General features: G+C 41.2%; 1 protein-coding gene across 3 annotated transcripts in view; it reads left to right on the forward strand.

The window, feature by feature from the left end:
• Positions 1–20,688, forward strand: part of RORA (RAR related orphan receptor A) — a 718,090-nt gene that overhangs the window by 685,652 nt on the left and 11,750 nt on the right. For all 3 annotated transcript variants that reach the window (XM_019441313.2, XM_019441315.2, XM_019441314.2), the window contains 6 exons: positions 5,038–5,179; positions 8,885–9,280; positions 14,723–14,844; positions 17,079–17,211; positions 17,886–17,993; positions 19,499–19,609. In XM_019441313.2, the coding sequence (XP_019296858.1) occupies positions 5,038–5,179; positions 8,885–9,280; positions 14,723–14,844; positions 17,079–17,211; positions 17,886–17,993; positions 19,499–19,609 (1,012 nt within the window). The remainder of the gene's footprint in view (positions 1–5,037; positions 5,180–8,884; positions 9,281–14,722; positions 14,845–17,078; positions 17,212–17,885; positions 17,994–19,498; positions 19,610–20,688) is intronic.

A 20,688-nucleotide genomic window follows, 5' to 3' on the forward strand; every position in this document is an offset into this window, starting at 1 on the left:
TTTCTACCTCTACCTTTCTTCCTTGTCCTTCTTGCTCTTCCAGTCCTCCTCCTCTGAGAAACCCCAAGGAATGCTGAAATGAAGGGAGAGCAAGAGAGAGAGAATGAATGAATGAGTGAATGAAAGAATGAAAGAAAGAAAAGAAAAGAAAAGAAAAGAAAAGAAAAGAAAAGAAAAGAAAAGGGAGGGGAGAAGAAGAAAGAAAGAAGGAAGGAAGGAAGCAAGACCAAGTCCTAATCTCTCTGAAATGCAGAGTTCAGTGTTTATCTGAGTCATACAGGCTTGCCCTCTGTCTCTCTTCATGGCTGTCACCTTATAACCCTACTTGACCCATCCCATCTGGTATGTGATAGCTCTCCTCGTGGGCATGACTCTGTTGTCTTAGTCCAAAAGGAACATCTCTTCTCTGGCTCTTACCCACTCCTAGAACTTTCAGCAGACACTTGCTCAACTGACCCAATGAAGAATAAATGGTGAGAAGAGCACGGTATGTCTGTTTGCTCGCCTGCTTTTCCCAATCCCTTCAAAGCTGACACATCTAAAGAAGTATAGTTGTTTTCCAAGCTGATAGCTTGGAAACCAGACATTAGTTCCAGCCTCAGTGCCATTGCTCAAAGCACATGTGGAATGCTTCATGGATTTTCCTTGCGATTTATGGCATAATTACTCAGACATCTTTAATGGTACATGTCTTTAATGATTCAGTGTCCTTGAAGTAAGTTTGATGTTATTTGTTGTTCTGTTTTCCAAGTAAGCCGAAGTAATGTAGACCTAAATAAGGTGAATAAAAGGAGACGTGATCCTCTGGTCAGAAATGAGGGGAAATTGTGAGATCATGGGACTGGTTTTCTCATCTGACTCTAACCCACATCAGGAGGTGACTGTGGAAGAGAAATCTGTAAAATGCCTGGGCAGTGCCCTTTCGTCTGCTAAAGGGGCTAACCTGAAGGAAAACAGCAATTTCAGAGTAGATCAGTCTTGCAGCTTTATTCATATCTGTTTCTTTGCCTAATTTAATGGTTGCTCTCTATGAGAACAAGCAAGTGGGAATCCTTTTGACATGCAAGGGAAGCAGAAAAATAAAAAAGAATGAAAGTGTGAGTTCTGGAATTAAGCCACATGCATTCATCCCCTGCCTTTACCCCATGCTAAAGGTGGAGCTCTGAGCAAGTCATTGTACCTAAAACCAAGGAAATGATGATGCCTTCCTCATACTGCCCTTGTTATAATTAAATGATGTCATCCACGTAAAGCACAGGGTGCCTAGCACATAATCACTGTTTCAACAATGCCTTCGATTTGTTTTAATCAGGTAGGTAAGACACACAGATGCAAAAATGTCATGAAGGATGAAGATTTTATATTCACAGGTCCCTAGGAAAAAGAGGTGCAGCATGGCATGCAGGGGGGACCACACTGGGAAGGACCAGAATCAGTCAGGGGTAGAGGGAGCAAGGGGAAAATGTGGGCAAGAGCCTTGTTGTGATTTCCCCTAGAAAGGAATGGGCAGGGCCGGATAAGCAGGTTTAAGATTGGCTAGTTTTCATAATTTTAGCCAGCTCTGGCTGCCCTAGTTGTCTGGTACCTGGTCCTGGGGTAATTTGGTCAGGGCACTAGTGGCCCAGAGTGTGAGAGCATTATAGAGGAGGTGTTTGGGTATACGGGCTCTGGATTGGTTGGTTTGCCTATGAAGAGTGTGTTCCCAGGCAAGTTGTTTGAGATGTCTAAGAATTAGCTAGCCCTGGGAAATGTAATCTCTCCTTGGGTCACAAGGCCCCAAGATGTCAAAGCATAAAAAGTATGGAATAAAAACATATGGTTAATACAAGTACTCATTAAAGTTTTTCAGTCATCATCATCATCATCACCATCACCATCCTCTCTCAGTGTTCTCTGGTAGCAGAGCAAATTGATGCCTTCTATGCAAGCATTCTGGAACTTACTAGTGATGGTTGATACTAATTTGGATTTAGTAAGTGCAAACTGAAAAGTGGCATCCTTTTTTGTTAATGACCCGAACATTATTCGAGAGCTGTATCTAGTTCTGAATTTCATTTTTTTGAAGAAAGTGGAGAAACCTGAGAGAATTCTGAGAAGAAATACTTCAGGTGGAAGAGAAAGGTGACAGATGCTGTGATTTGGTTTACAGGCACGGCATTGGGAGGTAGGGTAGCCATCCACAAGTACTGCTTCCATTCACATAAAAAGGAGATCACTCAGACATTTCTCCATATTCGATGATCGTGGAACAAAATGGAGCAGGTTAACTGTGAAGCAACAAAATCCAGCTTCGACTACAGGAAAAGCAAGTGATTCCTGATCCTAGGCACCTGTGGTGACAGCAAACATGGGTTGGTCTGAGCGGTAGTAGTCTCAAGAAAGAAATAGACACCTTTCAGCTTTGACAGAGATTATACATCTCAGACAAATTGAATACCTAGCCAGGTGACCTCTTGGTATCTCTTTCTAAGGCTTATCTGCCTCTGTTACCCTTTATATTTTCCTGAATTCTCTCCATTAAGTCCCAAAGAAAGCTTTACTTCTCACTTCCTTTTCACAGAAGAAAACACACACACACACACACACACACACACACACACACACAGCAAATGAAAAAGCCCACAGCTTTTTTTGAGAAAAGAGAGATTGCTTCACAGAAGAGGCCAGACTCAAAATAAGGGAGATTTAAAGCATATCAGACAGACAGTCTGAGACCCGGGATCCCCAGCCTTGCCCATGTTTAGGTTAGTGAGTGGTTTGGCAGAGAGCCAAGGGCAGGTGACAGGTCAGTGCCCTTTCCCCTCCCATCCCAGGTTGACTTCCAAAACGAAGAGGGGGGAACTAAGGTCATATCCATCATACCTATTGACTTAATCCATAGTCACCCACCTGTCACAAAAGAAAGCACATGTACTAGATTGCACTTCCCAAGTAGTTCATATACATTTCCACCTACATATTGTACAAAATTCAGAAAGTGCAGATAAACAGGAAGATGTTTATTTTTATCATCTTCTCAAGTCAGTATTTGTGTTTCTGAAATTCCATTTTTAATGGTTTTTGAATGTATGGATATCCAGTTATTTTCCAATTCACTAATGTAAGATATTTAGCATCTTTCTAAATTATTTTGATATAACAGATACTGTGTATGATAAACATCCTTGTAGATAAGTCTTTGTACCATTCTTAATATTCCTTTAAAATATATTCGCTAAAAGATAATTACTGGGGCACCTGGGTGGCTCAGTCGGTTAAGTGCCCGACTTCGGCTCAGGTCATGATCTCGCGGTCCGTGAGTTCGAGCCCCGCGTCCGGCTCTGTGCTGACAGCTCAGAGCCTGGAGCCTGTTTCAGATTCTGTGTCTCCCTCTCTCTGATCCTCCTCTGTTCATGCTCTGTCTCTCCCTGTCTCAAAAATAAATAAAACGTTAAAAAAATTTTTTTAATATATTCGCTAAAAGATAATTACTAATTTAATAAATAGACATGTTTTTAAGGATTTTGATACAACTGCCACATTGACCTCAAGAAAAATCTTTTGATGGGATAGTACATTTGTCAGTTTGTCCACTACTCTGTCAGTTTTTCCGGATTTTACCTCTCCCCTCTCCACTTGTGTCCCCTTTATTGAGGTCATGTATCTTTAACATTAAGGATTTGAGGATAATAATGCTCTTTTGTACCCTTCATGGCTCTACATCATAGAAATGACTCTGGTTACCTTCCTTTTCTTCACTACCTCCCTAGCTTGTGAAACCACTAAGAGATAAGTCAATAAGAAAAAGACAACCAACGGCCCCATATGTTTAGAAATCAAGAAATATGCTTCTAAATATTATATTAAAGAAGAAATCTATTGGAAAATTAGAGCATGTTTTCAAGTGAATGGTAATAAAAATGCTACAGAGCAAAACTTGTGGGTTGCTTCTAAAACATAACTAAGGGGCGCCTGGGTGGCTCAGTCGGTTAAGCGTCGGACTTCAGCTCAGGTAACGATCTCACGGTCCGTGAGTTCGAGCCCCACGTCGGGCTCTGGGCTGATGGCTCAGAGCCTGGAGCCTGCTTCGGATTCTGTGTCTCCCTCTCTCTCTGCCCCTCCCCCATTCATGCTCTGTCTCTCTCTGTCTCAAAAATAAATAAACGTTAAAAAAAATTAAAAATTAAAAAAAATAATAAAACAGAACAAAAAGGAAAATGTGCAGCTTTAGGAAAATGATAAACACTGAAAATTAATGACATAGTGAGGATCCAGCTCAAAAAATTAGCAAAAATGAATGAATGAATGAATGAAATCCTTGAGATCAGTACTTCCTTTGGCATCTTTGAATACCCTCTCATTTCCGAAAATGGTGCTTAACAAATAAGTGGAACTTGATGAACATCAGATTGGATTTGCTAAATTAAGGCCATAACCCTGAACACGTGGTATTTCCAAACTGTCAGAGGTTGAGGAGTATTCCCATTCTGATTGATCTACCAAGGTCATCCATCCAAATGTCATTTAAGTTCTTGAGGCAGTAGCTTCTGTCTTAGGAAATGCAAGGTGCCTGGTGTGGTGGAGTTAAGTGGGCTAGTAGAGATTACCTGCGATAGCAGAATTACAGCCACCATGAGTTACACTGAGGCAGCATTTTCCTTATCTCTGGACATCCCAGAGAAGTGTTTTGTGTTTATTCCACTAAAAATATTTTGGAGATAAAGGTTAAAGAGAAGTGACTTTGTACCGATCCATCAAGCACATGGTTTGTCAGAAGCTGAGAACAGGGTCTAATCCTATGCCTTTCAAATAGGCAACCATCTGTTGGAGTTAAAGAAAGTTTCGCATGTGTAAGGGACGGAGGATTAAGCTCTGGGGATCAGTTTTACCCAAGCAAAAGAAGTAACTTTAATTTCATTAATGGTCTCCTGGATCATTCTGCTACAACTTTAATTCTCCATTAAACATTAATGCTGCTCAGCGCTTAGTATACTGCCTTTAGTATCATACGGCTCAAACTGACACTAACCTGTTTTATATTTTATAACTGAATCACAGGGCTTTTTCAGGAGAAGTCAGCAAAGCAATGCCACCTACTCCTGTCCTCGTCAGAAGAACTGTTTGATTGATCGAACCAGTAGAAACCGCTGCCAACACTGTCGATTGCAGAAATGCCTTGCCGTAGGGATGTCTCGAGATGGTGAGCCCTCATAATTTGAGTTGTAGAGTGGCATGGGCTTGTGAAAGTGCCTTCTGAGACCTGGACCCAGATCTGCCAAAAGATGTCCCCTCTGTCCCTCCCCCTCCCCTACACCACCCCACCTTCTCCGGTGGCTTTTTGGGTTCCACAACAGTTACTTCCCCCTCTGTAATCCATTGGAGTCAGCTGGGGGTGGGAGTGGCATGGAAGAGAAGCAGGTGTGGTCAGAACACCTTCAGATTTTTTACATTTAAGGCATTACAGGTTGATGAATTGAATGAGGGTAAATGTCATCTGAGGACCTAAATAAATATAGCTCTTACAGGCACTTTCTCCAGTAAGAAATATAAGCCAGAGCTAATCATCACGTGCTTGACACTAGTAAGCTTATTGGCAGTTGGAATGAATTAGCTTTTATGTTAACTGGGTGTTTTGAATCACATACCAAAGTCATATATTTGAGTTTAAAAATTTTTTTATTACTTTTTTTTAATTCCAGTGTAGTTAACATCCAGTGCTAGGTTAGTTTCAGGTGTACAATATAGTGATTCAACATTTCCATACAACACCTCGTGTTCATCATGACAAGTGCACTCCTAAATACTCATTGTCTATTTAACCTGTCCGTCTTCCCTCCTACCCTCCAATAGGCTTTAAGAGTACCTCCAGTTAAAGTTATTATTTCTTTTTTCAACCAGAGCATTTTTTACTAAAAGCATACTTTAGGATACATGGTTCTAAGAGATAAATGTAAAACATTCCATCCATGAAAAATAGAATACACATTTTCTTTAAGTTTTTTCAAGAATCCCCTGGATAAGTCACATAAAAAGAGACATAACAAATATTATAAATTTAAGAAGACTGAAATCATACCAAGTATATTTTCCAACCACAATGGTACAAAACTGAAGATCAATAATAAAACAAAGCCGGAGAATCTACTATGTAAATATTCAGTATTTAATATATAAATATTAAACACCACACTACTGCACAAGCAGTGGGCCAAATAAGAAATCAAACAGCAAATCAAAATATATCTCAAAACAAAAGAAAAAGTCATATATTTGTACCTAGAGAATGCGTGAAAATAGTACAAAGCATGGCTCAATGACAAAAATTTTTTTTTCCTTAAAAGAAAGTATGTTAAAAAATAGAGGCCATCATTCAATTGTAAAACATTTCAAGATCTTTCTGTAAAACTGTCTTATGTACGTGGAGTAATCAACCCCAGATTTCAAGACAGTTATTCTTAAACGGGGAAACTGGGCAGAAAGTATAATGGATACTTTTATGAATATACAGGCTGGCTGGCTCTCTTAAGAGATCCCTTGAAGGAAACATCTCTTTCAGTGGAATTTCAGCGTGTGGAAAATATTTCAGAACGCTGGGCAGGCGTTCTGAAAGCCTGTCTTTCCCCCTAATTAGATGTTCTTGGGGCCCATAGGCCTGCCCAGGCACAAGTTGTGATGTCCTTCAGTAGTGGTGCACAGGATGGCACCTGTGTAGGAACAAAAATGTGTGGGAACAAAAAATAGAAAGTTTGGGGCATGAAAAGATGCAAGTCACAGAATTTATATTCTCAGAAATTCCTGTGATTGGCAGCTCTGCAGATCTCATCTTCCGATGGCACTAAACTGACAAAGTTAGGCATTTCTCTTGTGAACTTGTTGGCTAAGATCACAGGTTGTGTGCGTACCTGTGGTTATCCGTCCCACTGGGTATTCTATTATGTTGGGGCTTATACAATGACAGGCCTGAAACCTAGAGCTCAGAACAGCTTGATCGCTGCCTAACCAGCCCCACCCAAGTTTGTTACCTGAGTCGTGGAAACTGGAAATTGACCGGGATCCCACTCCCTTGTTTCCTATGTGAAAAGGAACAACATGTCTTCCTTGGCAGAAAATGAATCTCCCAGCTGGTCTGGGTGGTGGCCCTGGATCCCAATTTCACTTCCATCTATTTTGTCTCCTGCCCCGAAACTCCTAGTATTATAATGATAGTCAAATGGGTGCATTCATCCACCTAACCGGGTATTAATGTAACCATAATCAATTAGTAGATCTTAGTCCCTCCAGCAGAGGATTTATCTGCATACACAGAATCAGACTGACAATGGATAAAGAAGATGTGGTTTATATATACAATGGAATACTACTTGGCAATGAGAAAGAATAAAATCCTGCCATGTGGACCAACGTGGATGGAACTGGAGGGTATGATGCTAAGTGAAATAAGTTCGTCATAGAAAAGACAAATATCATATGTTTCCACTCATATGTGGAATTTGAGAAACTTAATAGAAGACCATGGGGGAATGGAAAGGGAAAAAGATAGTTTCAAACAGAGAGGGGGGCAAACCATTAGAGACTCTTAAATACAGAGAACAAACTGAGGGTCAATGGGGGGAAAGACGAGAGGGGAGTGGAAAATAGATGATGGGCCTCGAGGAGGGCACGTGTTGGGATGAGTACGAGGTGTTGTGTGTAAGCAGTGGATCATGGGAATCTGCGAAAACCAAGGGCACAGTGTATACACTGTATGTTAGCCAAGTTGACAATAAATTATATTTAAAAAAAAAAAAAAGAATCAGGCTGACAAATAAATGGGTTACTGGGAGAGTTCAGACCAGGAAATCGTAGGGTTCCTTTTATCAATTATCTGGTGTTTTAAGAGAGATCATTTGGGATTCTGAATGAACTGGATAGTTACTACACGCATTGTTCTACTTTAAATATGGGGACACATTGGTGCCTAGGTGGCTCACTTGGTCTCAGGTCACGATCTCAGAGTTCACAAGTTTGAGCCCCACTTCGGGCTCTGTGCTGGCAGCTTGGAGCCTGGAGTCTGCTTCAGATTCTGTGTCTCCCTCTCTCTCTGCCCCTCCCCTGTTCACACTCTGACTCTGTCTCTCAAAAATAAATGAACATAAAAACTTTTTTTAAATATGGGGACACATGGCAAGGAGAAATTTGCAAGCACAAATTTTCCCAACAGGGATCTTACGCATTGTTTGCCCTTCCCAAAATTCCAGTACTCTTTCTACTGGAGGCTAAACAGCAGAAAGTCACTTAAAGGTGGGCCCAAGGGTTTCACAAGGGTCACCATGACCCAGAAGGATGAGGGGGGCTTCTTAGGTCACATAGACTCAGAGATACAATTCAGGGAATTGCAAAGGCCTCATCCAGTCTGTTTAGGTCTCTCAGCAAAGCCCCAGTGTTGGGCCATTGGATTGGGAAGGAGCAAATGAATGAATGCGTGAAATGAATGAAAGTTGAAGTTTGGCTGCTTGTGCCTCGTTGTACCTCTATGAGTCTGCATCCCTGTACACTGGTCTGAACCCTGGGAAGAGAAAGAGGTGGTCTAGGCAGGCTGCATGGGTGGAGAATGAACAAGCCCATTAAGTCACCTGTCAGTGATTCCCACTGGGCGTAGGGTTATGCGACAGCAGGAAAACATACGTGGTCATTGCCCTTCCGCCAGTCCTAGGTCTGTTTCTGAAACTTTGCTCCTCTGGGATGTGGAGCCGGCAAGCTTGTGTGGGGTGGGACTGCTTTCACCCCTGGATCATGTCCTCATTCTGTGGTTATGTGGTTTTTGATTGAGATTGTCTGAGACTTAAAAGGAACCCCTGAAGCATGCTGGAGAGAATAATAAAGAAGAACATATTGTATATGGTGCGGTTTGGCTTTTTTCTTCCAGCTGTAAAATTTGGCCGAATGTCCAAAAAGCAGAGAGACAGCTTGTACGCAGAAGTGCAGAAACACCGGATGCAGCAGCAGCAGCGAGACCACCAACAGCAGCCCGGAGAGGCTGAGCCGCTGACTCCAACCTACAACATCTCGGCCAACGGGCTGACAGAGCTTCACGAGGACCTCAGCAACTACATTGACGGGCACACCCCTGAGGGGAGCAAGGCAGACTCTGCTGTCAGCAGCTTCTACCTGGACATACAGCCTTCCCCAGACCAGTCAGGTCTTGATATCAACGGAATCAAGCCAGAACCAATATGTGACTACACACCAGCATCAGGCTTCTTTCCCTACTGTTCTTTCACCAATGGAGAGACTTCCCCAACTGTGTCCATGGCGGAACTAGGTAATGGCCTCCATGTTTCCGTTGTGATGTATTATTCATTCCCTTCCAGATAAATGGGATATGTTGGACTTTCCCGTAATAAGTTATGGTACTTAAATGGCACTAAAAGAGAAATTCGCCTTTACCATATGGGCCACTTCAGATTTTCACGCTGCCCCTTTGCCTTTGACTATGCCCTATTTCCCATCGCATATCAAAGAAACGCACTGACCTGTCAGTATCAGAGAGGGAACAGCATCTCGGTTCAGAGATTTAAAGCGGTCTTTAAATTCCACAGAGGCTATAAACTCAGGAAACAGCCCCATTAATTTTGTTCATTATTTTCTTTAGTTCTATTCCAGGTATTTCTTTATACCTGGAGTCATAAAAATGGCAGCCCACACCCTGAACCTGGTCCATACGCATGTTTTTTTGACCCTGAACCCGGTCCATACGCATGCAGAGTTGTAAGATTTGTGAATCGGTTGCTAAAATTTTAAACCTAGACAATTCTGCCTAGAAGTTCACATTTTCAGCTTCTTGTGAGAGGAAAAAAATGATCTGATTACACTGGACCAGTATCGCTGAATGACAATAAGCAGCTGGCCCCAGATAGGCCCTAACACCTTTGCGTGTTTTCCCATTTTATATCACTGCCCAGCTCCTGTTGGCATCTAGGTTTTGCAACCCTGGTGTATTCCATAAATGTTAAAGGGAAATTGGCGTTTTATTTGCCAAAATGGTTTGGTGATGATATTGGTGACAACACTGGTATATTTCATAGAAGAAGACTCACCATGCAAAACAAAACAAAATTTGTCGTTTCCTAATTCCTGTGAGACGTTGTTGCTTTTTGGGAAATGTGACCTAGCCATATTGATAACACAGACAGTGGAAGACTTGCCATTTCAAGGAAGTTGTGTTAACAACCCTCGTTATAATATGTGATCGATTTTTAGGTACAACACTGTTATTAGAGAAACTTTGATTAGAAACTTTGCAGTTCTAGAATTTGATGTGCTCCTCCCTGCGATTCTTCACACAAGGTTGCAGTCCTTTGGGATATTTCAATTAGTTGCTGTGGAGGTGACTAAGTTAACACGAGGAGAGAATGGAGACTTCAGATGGAAAAGAACCAGCAGGTTCTGACTTGAGCACAGACATTCTTAGTTCACAGAAATAACGGTTGTGTTCTTTAGATGGTTTCTCCACCTCTGTACCCCATAAAACATTTTAAGTGAAATTTATATTTCCAGTAAAATCTTTCTCCAAATAGAACAAATTGAATGTTCTTTACGGTTTTTACACAAGCACCTCTTTATGGGTCTAAATTTAAATCCTCAAGAGCAGGGACATTTTAAGCTCGGTCTTTAACCACTGAACAGCATTAAAGGTGTATCACAGCTCTTTTGATTAACAGAGGAACCTCTGAACTAGAAGCCAAGCTGAGCAGAGGTAGGTTTGATATTTTTTTCTTGAACTAGAACAAAAACCTTCCGTTTTTGTCGTGAAATCTTGGCTGGCCGAGACTTAAGCAGGACTGTAATGAAAGTGAAATTTTCAGAAATGAATACGCATTTGATTGAAAGCTGACATGATATCATGAAAACTGACCTGGCTCACTTTCGGTGTGCTCCCACCTTATCATAAATACATTTGAATCTGGCCTGTTTGCTTGTCAAATAGTCAACTCTGGAATAAATCCATAGGGCTTAGCCAAAGCATTGCCCTTAAATATGGCCCTGGGGCTAAATGCGCACTAATACCTAAGTGGGGCCACAAATGGCCAAGCCGTTTCTCCCTGACCCCACACGTCCATGTCCTCTTCCACAGTTGTCACCTCCCTCTGCCGTCTGGGAGCCCTGTAGCCTCTTATGTTCTCCATGCTCTCCTAAATTAGGGCTTTTTCACATGTACTGTGGCCCTTTCCAGAATGACTCAAATTAGCTTATCACTAGGGTTAGTCCCAAACCTAAAACTAAACAAGAATTTGTCTGAAAAGAATATAATTGGGTTATAATTTTCTTCCCCATTTACATGTACAAAATAGTTTGAGGAGCTAAGGGTAGCATAGAAGTGGCCAAAGACTTTGCAGCTCCTTCTTCATAGCTACCTGGGGTTCCCTGATAATTCCTCTGGGACCTTAAGTCCTGCTGTCTTTTTTTTTCATTCCAGTATAGTTAACATACAACGTTATATTTGTTTCAGCTGTACAATATAGTGATTCCTGTCTTACTATCTTAACTAACATTCCTGACTTCATTGTAGGCGAAATTTTGTCATCAGATTTTAAACAGACGAAACCAACTCTACAGTTGGAGAATAAATTGTAAATTGACATATCTTAACCTCAGTTCTATCTTTCAACAATAGTATCTACAATCCATGACTTTCAGTGGAAATACATCTGCATTCCTGGCTAGGAAATTTCGCCCTTGATGTACAGTTAGTACCTGAATTATACATTGCAGATAAACAACCTACGTTCATTTAAAAAAAAAAAAAAAAAAGCTAGCTGCACGTGTCACTATAATTGATAACTAAAGCCTTGTGCAGAAGAGACAATTATTGGACAAAAGCCCTAGTCAAAAAGTCAGCTCATATGGTTTATGGTCCTAGCTTTGCTATAGGTTGTACAACCCATTTTAAGTCCTATAACCTCTGCAAGCTGCAGTTTCCCTGCCTGCAGAATAGAAAGATTAAGAGCACAGACTCTGGTGCCAGATTGTGTGTGTTTGAATCGCTCGCCACTTGCCAGCTGTGATGCCTTGGAAAAGCCACTTCACTTTTGATTTCATCATCAGTAAGAGGGCATTAATACTAGCACCTGCTTCCTAGGGTTGTTATGAAGATTAAGAAAATTTGTATATTCAGAATATATGTGTCTATATATATGGGTCTAGCACATAGAGCTATATAAACATTAACGGTTATCCTTACTAATGGTGTCATTATCTATAAACTGAGGAGAAGGTGGACCAGGCAATGTCCAGAGTTCCTTCCCGCTATGAAAACCTGTGACTGAGAAGTCAGGATTTTCTGTCTGAAGTACCTAGACCTTAGCTGTGTTGAGGAAACCATTGTGGTTGAGAAGGTGAACGGATTTGCCCATCACGAAGTGGGTTGTCTGCTGAACTCACACCAGAAACCAGGTCTCCTAACCCTTCCAGAGTGTTTCTCTAAGAGACCACACTAACTTAACTTTTACTCAGTCTGACCATATTGTCCTTTGCTGAAATGGAGATTTAAAAATAGTAGTGTCTGAAATCTTACACTTGCCAAATCAACTGTGAATTGTAAGCAAAGGCAGTTGGTGAGAATGCAGGCACTGCCCTCTACTGGCTCGATGTGTACATTACGCCATTCCTTGTCAGCTCAGATAGGCAGGGAGGGGTGGGAACAATTTTGGGGATGAAGTGAAACAAGATGCTGACCATATTAACTGGAAAAGAAGCATGATCTGCAAGGGAATACTTTGAGTCTCTTCCCATTATTTACCTCATAGGGTCTTCTGGCTTCCCTGCAAACACTTTATTTTTTTTCCTATCTGCAAAAATCATTGGACTATTTGCACAATTATTTTCTTGTTTCTGGCTCCTCATTGTTTTTGTCTTTACTCCCCTCTTCTCTCCATAAGCTTCACTGATTCTATGACACATCATTTATCGGCTTCTCCCTCTTTTGGTCAGTGTCTCTCTGTCTCTTCACTTCAGTTTTTTTCTTTGTTTGTTTTGTTTTCATGATATTCATTTATGTTGTGTTTGTGTCTGTGTGGTTGCCAAATACAACTGTTAAGATTTATTGTGTTTCAGTCTCTAAGGAGATTCTGGTTTCAAGCTTCACTTAGGTGAACCCACTCTGTTTTCACACAAACAAGTCTGATTCTGTCTAATGAAAGCAGTAACAAATTTCCAAACAGACACTCTTACTGGGATTGCCAAGGTTTCACTCAGCACCATTTTTTTAAAGGGCTTTCCTGTTACATAATCAAGACCGTGGAAGGGGATCGCTTTTGGGTATGGTTTCATATTCATGGAATCTTGTCTGTTCTTTTAAAATACTTGCATCGTCCTTCTCTTCCATAACATTTATTACCAACCTACTGCACGCTCTTAGTCCCTCACTGTGGACTGCAGCAGCCTTCTGATGACGCCCCGGCCTCCAGCCTGTGCTCCAATCCACCAGTCACAAAACTGCTTGTTCTGTTTCCCCAGATACAGTGCTCAGTGTGTCTGCTCCACCTTGAGAATTCTGCAGACTCCTTCTGTGAAGCAGGTCCAACCCCACATTCCTAATATTCAAGCTTCTCCAGAATTTGGACTCTTACATACTCGTGTTTCTGTTTTGATACTATCACTTTAGCCCATCTGCCTGTCCCCTGCACATGCCATCATTTGTTCCTTCATCTGTCATTCCCTTGAATGCGAAACCGGCCCACCTCTTCGCACCACTGACCTCTGCCTGCCAAATCGTCCCTCCTCATCCTTCAGGGTCCACGTCACATGCTCCTCTCCTGCCAAGAACCATTCTCTAATTCCCCTCACGTTTCCCGTCCATGACAGTGCTTGTGATCTTTTTGTCTCTTCTGATATAATTCAACTTGATGCTGAATTGCCTAATGTCTTGACTTGTCCTTTTAGCGTGTGCATACATGTTCACCAGATTATAAGTTCCTAGAGAAATTTCTCTGGCATATATTTCTTTTAATATCTTCAGACTGCCTATATTCCAGTATAATAAGAACAAATGTTTATGTAGTGCCATAGTAGGTGACCCTCTCTGTTTTAAGTGCTCAACTCATTTAATTCTTACAAGCTCTTTGAAATAGGTACTGTTTTTGCAAATGAGAAGACCGAAGCACAAAGACATTGAGTAACTTACCCAAGGTCATACAGCTAGTGAATGCAAGAGCTGAGTTTCAAACGCAGGCAGTCTGGTGCCAGAGTCCATCTCTTAACCACCACGTTATGTGTAACGGCATAGTGGCCCTCGGTAATGCTTGTTGTGCTAGTTGCTGGAAAAATAAAAGAAAGAAATCGTTGTTTTCACACAAACATCCCATTTCCCAATTTTTCAAGACAAATCCTCCCGAGGTCAATGTATACAGCAGATGTGTCTTCATAAAAATGCCAAGAAGAGGCTGTGTCAGTCATTTCCTACTCTTGTCCGGGTCAATAATTGTTCACTCCCAAACAGTGTAAGGCCGCAGAAGAAGGTCAAGGTCGGGAGGGTCTTTGAAGTCCCCAAGACTTATTGCTAAATATTGGCTTTGCCTGTCCTTCATCTTCATGCTCGAAAATACAGAATAGTTCCAAATTGCTCATTTAAATATGTAAAGATAATGAAAACTGGTTCAACATGTTGCTTTGTACGTATTACTTTTTAAACCACATAAGTACAGAAAACCCTGCTTATCCAAAGAAGAACTTGGCTTTTCATGTTTGTGATCTGTTTTCTCCTTAGAACACCTTGCACAGAATATATCTAAATCACATCTGGAAACTTGCCAATACTTGAGAGAAGAGCTCCAGCAGATAACGTGGCAGACTTTTCTGCAGGAGGAGATAGAGAGCTACCAAAACAAGGTATACTCTGAAGAATTTTACCCAGGATTGAGGCAACGGTGGGAAGGGTGTTTATGCTGGAGATCTGATCAAGAACACAAACAGACTAGACAATGAATGTATTTCATCAGATATCAGATGTCTGTTTAAAAATCTGTCTCCTAGAGGGGCGCCTGGGTGTCTCAGTCGGTTAAGCATCCGACTTCGGCTCAAGTCATGATCTCACCATCCCTGAGTTCGAGCCCTGCGTCAGGCTCTGTGCTGCCAGCTCAGCTTTGGATTCTGTGTCTCCCTCTCTCCCCGCCCCTCCCTCTCTCACACTCTGTCTCTCTCTCACTCTCAAAAATAAATAAACATTTAAAAAAATTTTTTTTAATCTTTCTCCTAGAGATGATGATCTACTTGGGGCTTTGTCTTACTGAGATGCCAGTGTGTGAAATTTCTGCAATAACAAACCGATTTTGTTGTGCTATGACTTGACACATATCTCCTATCATATGTCCATGGGAGCTGGAGGAAGCAGTGTCCAAAAGCCCAAATGAATTGAGATTTGTCCTGATATCACAGTGGAAGATTTCAAGCTCTGGAAGCTGATAGAAAATAATCTCAGCCTCGTGTTTCCAGAGCACTAGAGAGTGTGTACAAAACAAGGTTTGGAAGCTATTGCCATAACTCCAGTGAACCTAGCAACGTGAGGCTGACAGCACTGCTTCTAGCCTTTTTCTTTACACACTCTGATCAACAAGCCCCCAGAATGGAAGGGCAGGGCTGGAGAAAGGGAAGTTTCAGTTATCCATTCTGGCGTGGGAAAGGGAAATGCTGTGGTTTTTCCTAATAATTATAGAAAGGTAGGGCTAGGAATGATGATAGAGATTATCCAGGCTAATCCTCCCCTGCATTTTACAAATGAGGAAACTAACAACCCTTGGCATATGGTGGGGGATTGAGAATATCAGGACTAGACCGTGACTCCTGGCTTCTAATGCAGTGTTTCCTTCACCCCCATCATATTGGTGGAAACAGTCTTAAACTAAGGTGGGGGGAACACATGAGCAGTGTAACAGATCCAGGGTATAGATACCCTGTAACTAAAGAGTGGGTATGTAAAAGCAGGTAAACAGGAAAGGTTGAAGAACGGCAACACATCAGTTTGTTTGCCTTTGAGATAGCGGCCAACCAGTGTTACAAAGGGAAACCAGAAAGCAGTAAGAAACAGCAAGGCTTATGAAATGGGATTCAGAGTCAGAGATGCTGGAATTTGAATCCCAGCTCCAACACCTCCAGCTGTGAAACCTCTGTGAGCATTCATGTCCATTTATGGGAAACGGAAAAATGTTCGTGGGGAAATGAAACAAGACAAAGGTGTCATAAAGCATCTAGCTCAAAGCAGGTGCACAGTAAATGTAATTGACTCCCCTTTTCCTTCCCTTCCCCCCGTAAAGTGGTGTTAACTTCCCCAAGGTAAAATGATTGCTCAGAAGAAGATCCTACTGGGGCACCTGGGTGGCTCAGTCAGTTAAGTGTCTGTCTCTTGATTTCGGCTCAGGTCATGATCTCACGGTTTGTGAGTTCAAGCCCTGCATTGGGCTCTGCACTGATGGTGCAGAGCCTGCTTGGGATTCTGTCTCCCTTTCTCTGCCCCTCCCTGCTTGTGCTCTGTCTCTCTCAAAATAAATAAATAAACTTACAAAATAATAATAAAAAAAAGAAGATCCTACTTTGCTTCTCTCCGAGGCCCAAGGGTAAAGCAGTGGCATGTGTTGCTTTCCTGCCTCATGTTTTCACCTGCTCATAACACCTTCCTCCCGTCCCTTTGCCACCAAGATGGTAAAAGAGGAACTGGAGGAGACGAGAGGGGCTTGGAAGCAGTCGTTAGAACCCAGACGTTCATTTTTAATCCTCTAGCTTTTTTTTTTTTTTTTAATTTTTTTTTTTTTAACGTTTATTTATTTTTGAGACAGAGAGAGACAGAGCATGAACTGGGGAGGGTCAGAGAGAGGGAGACACAGAATCCGAAACAGGCTCCAGGCTCTGAGCTGTCAGCACAGAGCCTGACGGGGGGCTTGAACTCACGGACCGCGAGATCATGACCTGAGCTGAAGTCGGACGCTTAACCGACTGAGCCACCCAGGCGCCCCCCTCTAGCTTTTTTTAATCCGTTTCCAAAGAAGGATTTTACAAAATACGAACAGTTAAAACGAGTGTGTCAAGGATGTGGGTGACCGTGTATGTCAATGTGCTTCGCTTCTCAACAGCAGCGGGAGGTGATGTGGCAATTGTGTGCCATCAAAATCACGGAGGCTATACAGTATGTGGTGGAGTTTGCCAAACGCATTGATGGATTTATGGAACTGTGTCAAAATGATCAAATTGTGCTTCTCAAAGCAGGTATGTGCTTTCTGCAAGTGAATTTTGAGATCTCCTCCTAACCTGCTTTCACCCGCTTATTAAAGAAATGCTTGGTAAGGAAGGTGTCGGGAACAGTTTTCCTCCAACGATAATAGCTCGGGCTTCTCTTAGCAGAAACTGATTCCTTGTTAAAGGGTTTTGAGCTCTCTGCGGGAAACACTGCCTCCATTTTGCTTCTCCTCTGAATGAAACAATTAATTTGAAGGACACCTGCGTTCCCCCATCTTACCATCACCTGTGTGTTTCGTTTCTCCCACTCCAGACTCTCGGGAGCGAACAGTAAGTTGTTAGGAAGGTTATTTGTGGCACTCAGAGGTACGCCCCTGGTTTTTTGGTTTGTTTTAATAAATAAGAATCAGTACGTTTTCCCGGCAACTCTGAGACTCTGTATTGCAAGACAGAAGAATGCCAGAGAAGTAATTTGTAACTCCATCTGTCTTCAGGAATACAGGCCTTCATTAGCTTCAGCACACATCTTTAATTCCACTCGTGAACTTTGCCCCTTTAAACAGACAGCTGATGTGACAGGGAGCCGTTTGCCAAATACTGCCCCTGCTGCACTGAATCGCAAAGGGGGCTCTACGTTCGTGCCTTCAAGCTAGATGAGTCTTCACCACGATAGAATAATCGACACCATTTCTGCCTTCGCTTAGGTTCTCTAGAGGTGGTGTTTATCAGAATGTGCCGTGCCTTCGACTCTCAGAACAACACCGTGTACTTTGATGGGAAATATGCTAGCCCCGATGTCTTCAAATCCTTGGGTAAGGAAACCTGGCTGCTCTGTCTTTAAACCGGGGCCGTAGGAAAATGTGGGAACCCCGCCAAAGAGCTTTTGCATGGAATGGAGGCTGTTATTTGGAAACAAAAATGAAAGGATTTTATACTTCTGTTACTTTATAGTCACTGCAGAAAATGCACACATGTCTGTCTTACACTTAAAGGGTTAGCGTTTCATTTCATCTAGGTGGAAATCGAAGAAATTTATATTGTCTAACTTTCCAGTTCCCTTCTGGATTTTAAGAACCAGATTTTCAAAGGATACATTATTCACGTAAATGAGAGGATGTGATTTGATACATAAAATCAAGCAAATAGCTAAATGTCTGCCCTTTCCGTACTTCTCCAATAACAACGATTAATAAGAATGAAATGCAGATATCATAGAAACAAAGTATTGCTAGGTGAAACTGTGACATGTACTATAAAAATTAATTAGTTTAGATTTCTATAATTTAAAGTGGGATGTAATCATTAAGAATGAAACGCTATCCAAGATAATGTTGTTAAATGATTTTAAAAACAGTTAAATGATAGGTCTATGTACTTTATAAGGCCCATTGCCATTTAAATATGTATACATAATATGCAAAACTGAAAGAGTAGACACCAAACTTAACCAATCTCTTGAGGATGGGTTATTATTTTATGGGACTTTCACATTTTATGTTTTCAATTCTATAATAGCTATAATGATTTTTACCACCATAATATGTCATTTGTTACCATTTTTAAGGGTGCTTTAGATCAAATACAATACAAAACAAAAAGTCAGTGAATGTAATGTTTCAGTTAGATTGTGCCCATTCGAGTCTACTGATTAAGATAGTGGGTTCTGGGGGTGCCTGGGTGGCTCAGTCACTTAAGTGTCTGACTTCAGCTCAGGTCATGACCTCACTGTTCATGGGTTCGAGCCCTACATTAGACTCTGTTCTGACAGCTCAGAGCCTGGAGCCTGCTTCAGATTCTGTGTCTCCCTCTCTCTCTGCCCCTCTTCCTGCTTGCAGTCCGTCTCTCTTTCACTCTCTCTCAAAAATAAATAAAACTTTTTAAAAAATTAAAAGAAAAAAAGATCACGGGTTCTGAAGTCGGGCCGCCTGACTTTGAACTTCAGGCTGTTACTTCCTACCTGTATAACCTAAAGTGCATAATTCTTCTAAGTCTGTTTCCTCACCTCTAACATGGGGATAATAATCATAATACCTCTCTCACAGAGCTGTTGTAAAGCAGTAAGATACCTTTTAGAGTGGTGCTTAATGACGTAGTAACCTTGCAACAAAAGTCCACTGTCATTATTTTGGATGATGATGATGGTGTTGATAGTGATGATGGCTAAACAAATTTTTCTTTTGAGATTTCAAACTGTTAAACTGTAGAAATGTTATTACTGTCCCCGTGGATCTTGAACTACTACATCCTTCTTCATCTTACTCTATGTTTTTCTCCTAGGATAATAACCAAAATCCTAAACTGTCTTTAACTTTGGCAGGTTGTGAAGACTTTATTAGCTTTGTATTTGAATTTGGAAAGAGTTTATGTTCTATGCACCTGACCGAAGATGAAATTGCATTATTTTCTGCATTTGTACTAATGTCAGCAGGTAAGAACCAAATGACAATGAAATGTCAGGTAAAGAATTCTTACAAGGTCCATAACCTTTAATGGCTGTAGAATATTGAGGTGCCTACAAAGAAAGGTTGCCACCCTTATTAAATCTAATCTTAAGTTTTTTTCAAATAACAACCCCCCCACACACACATGCACATGTATGTGTGTTTAAGACTTCGTGCCATTCTGAGAAAATCTTAAGAAATGAGAATTGACCTGAAATCATTATTACACTGTATGTTAACTAACTTGGATTTAAATAAACTTTTAAAAAATTTTTTAAATGGAAGCGAAAATAATATAAAAAGCCGATGGGGGGGGCAAAACATAAAAGACTCTTAAATGTAGAGCATATAGGGTTGCTGGAGGGGTTGTGGGTAGGGGGAAGGGCTAAATTGGCAAGAGGCATTAAGGAGGACACTCCTTGGGATGAGCACCGGGTATTATATGTAGGGAATGAACCACTGGATTCTACTCCTGAAATCATTATTGTACTATATGCTAACTAACTTGGATATAAATTTTTTAAAAATTAAAAATATTTTAAAATCAAATTTAAAGAAAGAACTAAAAAAAATTTTTTTTAATGCGAATTGAATAAAACCCAGTCCATAATTAACCTCCTGATAACACAAGAAATGCTCTGGGAGAGAAGGGCTGCCCTTCTTAACACAAATCTTCAAGATAACATGGTTTTTAAAGCATCCTACTTTTTCTTAAGATTCTTTTGGATGTCACCCACAAGTTGATCTGAATTTATCTGTGTTTTCAACTAGTAGTGCCTCTTGGGGATAATCTGCTGTGCAAATTTACTATCTTCTGTTTGGAATTCTTATACCTAAAGACTACACATTAACAACCCTTCAGTTGTTTGGAATTCTCTTGACAATTTTAGTTGCCTTGGATTCTAAGGCAGTTTTCTTATTTACCAGAAAGGCAAGCATAATTGCTAGGAGTATTTTATCCAGAAATGTAATTATTAGAAAGATTTGAGCATCGGGGCACCTGGGTGGCTGTCGGTTGAGTGTCCGACATTGGCTCAGGTCATGATCTCATGGTCTGTGAGTTTGA

Source organism: Panthera pardus, unplaced genomic scaffold, assembly GCF_024362965.1.
Source record: "Panthera pardus isolate Hobbes unplaced genomic scaffold, ASM2436296v1 HiC_scaffold_24, whole genome shotgun sequence".
NCBI classification, from domain to species: domain Eukaryota; kingdom Metazoa; phylum Chordata; class Mammalia; order Carnivora; family Felidae; genus Panthera; species Panthera pardus.